This window comes from Ornithorhynchus anatinus, chromosome X2 (genome assembly GCF_004115215.2).
Source record: "Ornithorhynchus anatinus isolate Pmale09 chromosome X2, mOrnAna1.pri.v4, whole genome shotgun sequence".
In the NCBI taxonomy this organism is placed as follows: Eukaryota; Metazoa; Chordata; class Mammalia; order Monotremata; family Ornithorhynchidae; genus Ornithorhynchus; species Ornithorhynchus anatinus.
In genome coordinates this window covers 23,692,372-23,703,023 of record NC_041750.1, presented here as the reverse complement: position 1 = coordinate 23,703,023, position 10,652 = coordinate 23,692,372, and the positions used below count along the sequence as shown (strand labels likewise).

At 48.3% G+C, this 10,652-nt stretch overlaps 1 protein-coding gene across 1 annotated transcript in view; it reads left to right on the top strand.

Annotated features, from left to right (window-relative positions):
* The first annotated feature begins 339 nt into the window (after nucleotides 1-339).
* Nucleotides 340-10,652, top strand: part of MCUR1 (mitochondrial calcium uniporter regulator 1) — a 28,488-nt gene continuing 18,175 nt past the window's right edge. The window contains exons 1-2 of the mRNA XM_029053386.1: nucleotides 340-373; nucleotides 4,604-4,828. Of these exons, the coding sequence (XP_028909219.1) occupies nucleotides 340-373; nucleotides 4,604-4,828 (259 nt within the window). The remainder of the gene's footprint in view (nucleotides 374-4,603; nucleotides 4,829-10,652) is intronic.

Sequence of the window (10,652 nt, the reverse complement as noted above, 5' to 3'; positions counted from 1 at the left end):
CTCCCTAGGAACTGTAAATGAGATGGCCCAGTTAAAACTGAGGGTACGACACATGCTATTTGGTTTCAAATGAACTGTTGTCTAAACAGGCCCAAAAAGAAGACTTCTGAAAGGAACTATTCTTTTAAATCTGAAATACAACATCCACAACAACACATAAACACTGTATGGATTTTTTTATTGCCAGAATTCTACAATATTATTTTTCAATGAAATGAACGGGGAGTTTTACAGAAGGCTGCGTAGTCTGTGTACCTATGGTGCGGATGGACCCACAACAGCCTTTTCAGGTGCACAAACATTCACACACATATGCTTAGATGAATTTCACCCTCAGCGATGCATTCTTCGAGAAATAAGGTCAACTCTATGCGTATATATTGAATAGTGGGAGATTTCAGGGCAGCGTAGTCAGCTTCCACAGACGTCTCCTCAGGGCGGTGTTTGAACTCGGCCAGTTTTAACAGTGCCCATTCTCTATTACCAGGGATCATGGAACATGTCTTCAGAGAGACATATTTCAACCCACATCATCTTTAATGGCGTTTACTGAGCGCTTAATGTGTGCAGAGCACAGAACTAAACACTTGGGAGAGTACAACACAGTGGGCAGACACGTTCCTTGCCCACAGTGAGCTTACAGTCTAGAGGGGGAGGCAGACATTCATATAAATAATTTATAATATATAGACAGGTACATTAGTTTTATGGGGCTGAAGGTGAGATAGATATTAAATCCCTAAAATGACAGTCCCGAGTGCATAGATGACACAGAAAGGAGAGGGAGCCGAGGAAAAGAGGGCTTATTTGGGGAAGGCCTCCTAGAGATGTGACCTTCGTCAGGCTTTGAAGGTGGGGAGAGTGGTGGTCTGGTGTATATGGAGCTCGTCTCTAGAGTGTAATTTCTTTGTGGGCAGGGAGTGTGTCTTCCAACTCTGTTGTACCATTCTCTCCCAAGGGCTGAGTACAGTGTTCGGCACACAGTAAGCACTCAATACAAATCGTCGATTGGCGGATTGATGGAGGGGGAGGGAGTTCCAGGCTAGAGGGGGGACGTAGGCAAGGAGTCCCCTGGTCCGGACTCGGTTACATCACTGAACTTGCAGGTTTCCTTTTTCCTTGTAAAAGGGCCTGTCACCATTAAAATTAATCAAATTTCAGCAGGGCACGCCTAAGGAATGCTAGAGCTCTTAAGGTCGCGCTAATCCTTCATTTGAGGCTTTTCACGAGTCTCTTAAGAGCATGGGTGGGGAATGCTTTTAATGCGTCGAGCTCACTGACACATAGTGATACTGGGCAAAACCGAGCAAAGGAACAGAAGAAAGATAATCCAAGATTTCCATATTTCAGGTCTAGACAGGGCTGTTTCTAGTGGTTGAACCGGTTTTTTCTTTTTTTGTAAATGGTACTTGTTCAGTGCTTACTGTGTGCCGGGCACTGTACCAGTCACTGGGATAGATACAAACTAATCAGATCGGTCACAGTCCCCGTCCCACAAGGGACTCTCACTCTTAATCCCCATTTTCCAGATGAGGCAACTGAGGCAAAGAGAAGTGGGACTGGGAGTCAGAAGGTCGTGGGTTCTAATCCCAGCTCTGCCACTTGTCTGCTGTGTGACCACGGGCGAGTCACTTCACTTCTCGGGGGCTCAGTTATCTCATCTGGAAAATGGGGATTGAGACTGTGAGCCCCCTGTGGGACAGAGACTGTGTCCAACTCAATTTGATTATACCCACCCCAGCGTTTAGTACAGTGCCTGGAGCATAGTAAGCACTTAATTAACACCATAATTATTATTATAAGTGAAGTGACTTGCCCAAGGTCACACAGCAGACAAGTGGCATGGGTGTGATTAGAACCCATGACCTTCTTTTTAACTCTTTATATTGATGCCCGTTTACTTTTTTTGATGTGTATATACCTATAATTCTATTTATTTATATTAATCCCCGTGTACGTGTCTTGATCTGTATATATCGATAATTCTATTTATTTCTATCGATGCCTGTTTACTGGTCTTGATGTGTACACATCTATAATTCTATTTATTTACATTCATGCCTGCTTACTTGTCTTGATGTGTATATACCTACAATTCTATTTATTTATATCGAGGCCTGTTCACTTGTCTTGATGTGTATATATCTATAATTCGATATATTTATATTGAGGCCCGTTTACTCATTTTGGTGTCTTCCTCCCCCCTTCTAGATTGTAAGCCCAGTGTGGGCAGGGATGGTCTCTCTTTATTGCTGAATTGTATTCATTCATTCCGTCCATATTTATTAAGCACTTACTGTGTGCCGAGCGCTTGGAAAGTCCAATTCGGCAACAGAGGGAGACCATCCCTACCCAACAATGGCTCACAGTCTAGAAGGGGGGAGACAGACAACAAAACAAGTTGGCATCAAATTGTACTTCCCAAGTGCTTAGTGCAGTGCTCTGCACACAGTAAGCACTCAAGAAATTTATTGGAATGAACGAATGAGTGAGTGAATGAATGAATGAATGACACCTAGGCCCGAGCCCTACAGACGCATCCCCTGCACACAAGGAGTTTACAGTCTTGAGGTAAAAATCTCTGCTTCTAGACTGTGAGCCCATTGTCGGGTAGGGATGGTCTCTATCTATTACCAAACTGTACTTCCCAAACGCTTAGTACAGTGCTCTGCACACAGTAAGCGCTCAATTTAGAGAAGCCCTGTGGCTCAGTGGAACGATCACGGGCTTAGGAGTCAGAGGTCACGAGTTCTAATTCCAGCTCTGTCACCTGTCAGTTGTGTGACTTTGGGCAAGTCACTTAACTTCTCGGTGCCTCGGTCCCCTCATCTGTAACATGGGGATGAAGACTGTGAGCCTCACGTAGGACAACCTGATTACGCTGTACCTTCCCCAGTGCTTAGAACAGTGTTCGATTCAATTCAATTGTATTTATCGAGCGCTTACTATGTGCAGAGCACTGGACTGAGCGCTTGGAATGTACATTCGGCAACAGAGAGAGACCATCCCTGCCAACAACAGGCTCACAGTCTAAACGGGGAAGAGAGACAGCAAAGCCAAACAAGTAGTCAGACATCAATACCATCAAGATAAATAGAATCATAGATATAGACACATCATTAACAAAATAAATAGAGTAATAAATAGCATACACAAATCTGCACAAGTGCTGTGGGGAGGGGAAGGGGGAATGGGGAGGGGAGGAGGAGCAGAGGGAAAGGGAGGGCTCAGTCAGGGAAGGCCTCCTGGAGGGGGTGAGCTCTCAGGAGGGCTTTGGAGAGGGGAAGAGAGTTGTTCGGCACATAGTAAGCACATAATAATAATAATAATGGCATTTGTTAAGCGTTTACTATGTGCAAAGCACTGTTCTAAGTGCTGGGGGGGATACAAGGTAATCAGGTGGTCCCGCGTGGGGCTCACAGTCTTCATCCCCATTTTACAGAGGAGGGAACTGAGGCCCAGAGAAGTGAAGGGACTTGCTCAAAGTCACACCGCTGACAAGTGGCAGAGCCGGGATTAGAACCCACGATCTCTGACTCCCCAGCCCGGGCTGTTGCCGCTGAGCCACTCCGCTTAACAAATACCGACATTATTATTATGATCAAAGGTGAATGAATGAATGAAGAATGAATGAAGAACGAAAGAAGAATGAATGAAGAATGAATGAATGAAGAATAAATGAAGACTGAATGGATGAAGAATGAATGGATGGAGGAAGGAAGGAAGGAAGGAAGGAAGGAAGGAAGGAAGGAAGGAAGGAAGGAAGGAAGGAAGGAAGGAAGGAAGGAAGGAAGGAAGGAAGGAAGGAAGGAAGGAAGGAAGGAAGGAAGGAAGAATGAAGGAAGAGTGAATGAAGGAAGGAAGGAAGGAAGGAAGGAAGGAAGGAAGGAAGGAAGGAAGGAAGGAAGGAAGGAAGGAAGGAAGGAAGGAAGGAAGGAAGGATGAATGAAGGAAGGATGAGTGAAAGAATGAAGAATGAATGAATGAAGGATGAGTGAATGAATGAAGAATGAATGAAGGAATGAAGGATGAGTGAATGAATGAAGAATGAAGGAAGGAAGGATGAGTGAATAAATGAAGAATGAATCAATGAAGGATGAGTTAACGAATGAAGAATGAAGGAAGGAAGGATGAGTGAATGAATGAAGAATGAATGAAGGAATAATGAATGAATGAGTGGATGATGAATGAAGAATGAATGAATGCATGAATGAGTGACTAAAGAATGAACGAGGGAATAAAGAATGAATGAATGAATGAAGAATGAATGAGCGGATGATGAATGAAGAATGAATGAGTGAGTGAATAAAGAATGAATGAATGAAGAATGAATGAGTGGATGGTGAATGAAGAATGAATGAATGGGTGAGTAAAGGATGAATGAATGAAGAGGGCATGAACGAAGAATGAATGAATGAAGACTGCACGAATGAGTGAACGACCGAAGGAACGACGGACTGACTGACGAATAGAGTGAGTGGCGGGGGCGGAGGGGGAGGGGCGGGGCCTCGGCCTGAGGGCCAAAGTCCCTCGCGCCTGTCACTGCGCACGCGCGCGCCGGGGCGGGTCGGCGCGGGTCGGCGCGGGCCGGGAGCGCGCGCAGGAGGAGGGGCGGCGCGCGCGGGCTGGCGCGCGGGTTCATGGCCTCGGCCCCCGCGCTGCGGCTCCGGCCGCTCCTCGGGCTGCCTGGGCGGCGGGGGGGGCTGCGGGGGCGCGCCCCCTCCCGCCGCGGCCCCGCGCCGTCGCCATGGAGACCGGGCGCGGGCGACCCCCGGCGGCGGCGTCTGGTGCTGCAAGGCCGGCCCCGGCCCCGGCCCCGGCCGGAGAGGTGAGAAAAGGCGCGGTACCCTGCCCCGCCCCATGCGCCCAGTCGCTGCAGAGAATAATAATAATAATAATAATAATAATAATAATGTTGGTATTTGTTAAGCGCTTACTATGTGCAGAGCACTGTTCTAAGCGCTGAGATAGATACAGGGTAATCAAGTTGTCCCCCGTGAGGCTCACAGTCTTCATCCTCATTTTGCAGAGGAGGGAACTGAGGCCCAGAGAAGTGAAGTGACTCGCCCACAGTCACACAGCAGGGATTCGAACTCATGACCTCTGACTCCAAAGCCCAGGCTCTTTCCACTGAGTGGCTGCAGCCGGAATGATGACGATGCTCTCTGCTAAGCGCTTACTTGGTGCCGAGCGCAGGGGGAGAGACAAGGTCATCGCGGGGTCCACGTGGGGCGCCCACTCGGCATCCCCATTTTGCAGATGAGGTCACTGAGGCCCACAGAAGGGAAGTGACTGGCCCAACGTCACCCAGCAGCAAAGGGGCGGAGGGGGGATTGGAACCCACGACCTCCGACTCCCCGGCCCGGGTTCTTTCCACCGAGCCAGACTGCTTCTCGGGAGGTCGTGGGTTCTAATCCCAGCTTGGGCGCGTCGCTGCACGTGCTTTACAGATGCCATCATCATTATTATTAAAAATGAGAAGCAGCGTGGCTCACTGGAAAGAGCCCGGGCTTGGGAATCAGAAGTCACTTCACTTCTCTGGGCCTCAGTTCCCTCATCTGTACAATGGGGATCAAGACTGTGAGCCCCATGTGGGACAACCTGATCACCTTGTATCCCTCCCCAGCGCTTAGAACAGTGCTTTGCACATAGTAAGCGCTTAACAAATACCATCATTATTATTATTATTATTCATCTCTGGGCTTCAGTGACCTCATCTGCAATATGGGGATTGAGTGTGTGAGCCCCACGCGGGACGGGGCTACTCTGTCCAACCTGATTTGCTTGTATCCACCCCAGTGCTTAGTAAGGTGCCCGGCACATAGTAAACGTTTAACAAGCCCCATAATTATTATTATTATACAATACAGGCCTGAGAGTCCAAAAGTCAAGTGTAGTAAATCCGGTCCTGCCGCTTGTCTGCTGTGTGACCTTGAGCAAGTCACTTCACTTCTCTGGGCCTCAGTTCCCTCATCCGCAAAATGGGGTTTCCACCCTATTTATTTTGTTTAATAGATGTACATCACCCTGGTTCTTTTTAGTTGCCATTGTTTTTATGAGATGTTTTTCCCCTTGACTCTATTTATTGCCATTGTTCTTGTCTGCCCGTCTCCCCCGATTAGACCGTAAGCCCGTCAAAGGGCAGGGACTGTCTCTATCTGGTGCCGACTTGTACATTCCAAGCGCTTAGTACAGTGCTGTGCACATAGTAAGCGCTCAATAAATACTATTGAATGAATGAATGAATGAGTGAATGAAATTGTGAGCTCCACGTGGGACAGGGACTGTGTCCAACCCCATTTGCTTGTATCCACCCCAGCGCTTAGTACAGTGCCATGCACATAGTAAGGGCTTAACGAATGCCACAATTATTTTTATTAATAATAATTGTTAATTATTGTTAATAAATACCATTAAGGGGCACAGGACCTGGCCCCTACTCTGTGCTGAACACTCTATCAAGGACTTGGGAGAGGGCAGTGGAGTTAGTAGAAACAACCTCTCCCCTTGGGCATCTTGCAGTCTACCGAGAGAGGCAGTCACTTGAAACGATTTTAGATTGGAGGAGGAAAAAGTAGTGATGTACATGAGTTGGGACTTAAAGAGGAGGGTTGGAAGTTGGTATGTAACAGAAGAGGGGCAGGTGGTTGTAAATAGTCATTTTTAGTAATAGCAAAAATTATAGTTGTATTTGCTAAGCCCTTACTCTGTGCCAAGCACTGTTCTAAGTGCTGGAGTAGATCCAACGTAATCAGATTGAACACGGACCCTGTCCCACATGGGACTTGCAGTTTTAATCCCCATTCTACAGATGAGGTAACTGAGACCCAGGGAAGTGAAGTGATTTGCCCACACGGCAAACGGGTGGTGGAGCCGATATTGGAACCCAGGTCCTCTGCCTCCCAGGCCCGTGCTCTTTCAGAAGATTGAGGGTTCGAGTCCCTTCTCGGTTGCTAGAATTATTTTAAGAGAAGCAGCGTGGCTCAGTGGAAAGAGCCCCGGGCTTGGGAGTCAGAGGTCGTGGGTTCTAATCCTGGATCCGCCGCTTGTCAGCTGTGTGACTTTGGACAAGTCACTTAACTTATCTGGGCCTCAGTGACCTCATCTGGAAAATGGGAATGAAGACTGTGAGCCCCACATGGGACAACCTGATCACCTTGTATCCCCCCAGGGCACAGAGCGGTGCTTTGCCCATAGTAAGTGCTTAACAAATACGACCATTATCATTATTATTTCCACTAGGCCATGCTCCTTCAGTATTTCTATCAGGGTGGAGCTTTGTGGCTTTTTGGGAGCGGAAACTATCAGAGTCCTTCCGGAAGGGAGTGAATTGTTTAGTTCTTAGTCATTCGATTGACAAGGATAGAGACCTGGATCGTGGGTGAGGTAGTTGAGATGTGCTAGACGTCAATTCTAATCTTTTATAGCGGCGCCATTAGCATTTTAAAATGCTGCTGACTTGGGAAGGACTCTGACCAGAATGGTCATGGTAATAGATCTACCATCATGCTTATTAGCTTAAGGAGCGTGGTTGTGGGTTTTCCAAAACTCAGGCCAATCAGCACCCCGGCTTCCCCCTTCTCCTCCCCCCTTCTCCCCCGCCCCCAACAGTAGAAGGGCGGTAAGCGCTCAGTAAATAGGACCGAATGAAAGGGCAGTGTCCAGAGGTAGTTTCGGGGAGTGGTCAGGAAGAGACCACTATAGCCAGGGCTGTCTCCTTCCTCCTGTCTTTGCTACCCTCAGACTCCAAGAGCTAATCCCCTTCAGACTTCCAACCTTCCCAGCGTCTCCCGTACCTCACCAGCTTCTCCCCAAACTAGTCAATAATTACAGTGCTTAGCACTGGAAAGGAAACTGAGACATGAAGCTTTCCAAGAACACGTAATAAAAGGGTTCTTTTTAGTTTTGTCTCTAGTCCCCATTGTTGTTTACTAGTGTGGGGACGAGTGATCTGTTTAATAGAAAGGGGGCACTGAGAGTTTTGAAACCTGTCCTGGGTCAGGCACTGTAAGGAGAGTGTCTGTTTCGTACCCATCCTTTCAGGGTTTATCCTGGGGCTCCTCACAGATGAATGAATGTTTGTGGGGAGGTGGGATGCGGGAAGCGATCAAAATAATCAGGTGGTATGTGGTCCCTGTCCCCCACGAGGCTCACAGTCTAAGTAGAAGGGAGAAGAAGCATTGAATCCCCATTTTCCAGGTGAGGAACTGGGAGCACAGAGACAGAGCTGAGGTTGGAACCCAGGTCCGCGGAGTTTCAGGCCTGTACGCTTTCTAGTAGGCCACGCTACGGATGTGGTATCCTCCTCAGCAGTGCTTGGGTAGGGACAGGTTTGCCCATCACCCTACGGAAGCTGAAGTCATACAGTGCACCACACCAAGCCCTAGGTTGGGCATGAGGAAGAAACCTCTCCACCCTTGCCCAGTTGATCTCTGTGGAGGGGAGAAAAAGAGGCTAAGCCTATTTTGCTTTTCATTCCTCTCTTGGACAGATACAGTCAGGTCTTCTATAATGCAAGTTTCATTTTTCAGTTTGTCAAGAACACCGTTGAGGAACTGGGGAATATTCCCGCCCCAAAAGATGCACCGGCCTGGATACAGCGTGATGCAGTACTGGAAGAAATTTTTTTTATACCCCCACACAGGGTGTCAGCCTCTGGTTAGTCAGGGAGTTCCACGGTGTGATTTCTCTTTATTGTGAGGTTTCTCAACTATAAAGAAGAATTGACCACGTATTAGCCATCCCCGGGACCTTAATGCTGCCCTTTGGCCTCAGATGGAGCTGCAACTGGTAGATATACAGAAGAACACTGAATAAGGTCATTGTTCTGTCTATCTGCCAGCAGCGACTCCATCCAGGGCTTAGTACAGTGCCTGGCACATAGTAAGCACTTAACAAATACTATAAAGAAAGAAAAAAGTTCTTTGGAAGGCTGGATTTTCACAAATGCAGTTGATACCTTCCCTTGGATTTTTCAGAACTGGGGCACTTTAAGGCACGGTTTTTTATGTGCTCGTAACCCTCAAATGGACTGGGTTGAAGCTTTCGCTCTGCATTGTGTTAGCAACAGCCCCAGTTTACTGCTAATTTTTCCTGCTGGGCAGAGTGGCAGAGAATCGAGGGGAGGAGAGACAGCAATTCCCATTTCCCCGCCCAGATTTTCCCAAGCAGAGACACCAGGAAGGTAAAGCTAAGGGCAAGACCCACATATGTACTCACAGTTACCCACCTGCCCGTACGAACACATGTCGACAGAAAAAGAGGCACACCAGATAGATTGGTAGAAATGATCCACATTTGAAATATAAACAGAAATTCTTGTTGAGATAGTTTTTTCCAGTTATAAGGAATCTGTGACGTTGAGATTAGCCCCACTGACTCAGGCTGCCCTCTTTGGATTATGGAGAGTGAGAGATTCAGGCCCCCGGGCCCTATAGAAGAACACTATAAGCGGGGTGCACATCCCCTAAAAGGGCTCAGCATCTTGGGGAAGCAGCTGCGATTGTATCATCTGGGTGGCCCTGACCAAGCCGCCCCCATAAGATAACCCTCCCCCGAGGCTTGTTTATAAGATTTGGACATTTCCCCCTCCTCCTTCGCCCACTAAACGTATCTCAGATCTGCCAGAGTCCGAGGACGACAGCTGTTATTGGGGGGACAGTCGTTGGGGGAAGCAGCGTGGCCTAGTGGTTAAGAGCATGGACCTGTCCGTCAGAGGATCTGGGTTCTTATCCCGCTCCTCCACTGGTCTGCTGTGCAACCTTGGGCCAGTCACTTAACTCCTCTGAGCCTCAGTTTCCTCTTCTGTAAAATGAGAATTAAATCCTATTCCCTCCACTTAGACTGTGGCCTCGTGAGGGGCAGGGACTGTATCCAACTGATTGTCTTGTATCCACCCCAGGGCTTAGAACAGTGCTCGACACATGGTAAGTGCTGGGTAAGTACCATTCTTATTATCGAATCAGCTTCACTTCTCTGGGCCTCACTTACCTCAGCTGTAAAATGGGGATTGAGACTGTGAGCCCCACGTGAGACAGGGACCGCATCCATCTCGTTTTGCTTGTATCCACCCCAGCGCTTACTACAGTGCTTGGCGCATAGTAAGTGCTTAACAAATACCATCAGTATTATTAGTAGCATTATTATTATGGAGAACCTGTGGGAGGCAGCTGAAGTCAGGGGAACAGCCCCCACAGTCTGAGGGAACCTGCCGCAAATCTCTGGCCTCCCCGGAACTTGGGGAGTCTAGAACCTGGCCACCAGAGAGCTTCGCTGATGATCCAGAACTCCACGAGCTCTCATCCTTCATTCAATAGTATTTACTGAGCGCTTTCTATGTGCAGAGCACCTTACTAAGCGCCTGGAATGGGCAATTTGGCAACAGAGACAATCCCTGCCCAATAACGGGCTCACAGTCTAGCGATTCCATGGCAAGGACGGTGTCTGCTCGCTTCAGTCACAGAACTGGGTTAGGGGGAACCCTTCAGTCCTTTCTCCCCCTGGGAAAATCGTACAGCGGAACTGAGCTCCTCTAGCCAAGAATCTGTTAAAATTTCCACAGCGCCTGGGGGAGCGGTACCGAGAAGCCACAAGACTCCTCGACCCAGGGAGAGGACTTCCCTGGAAGTGCCCGGGCTGGGAGGGGAAGGGAG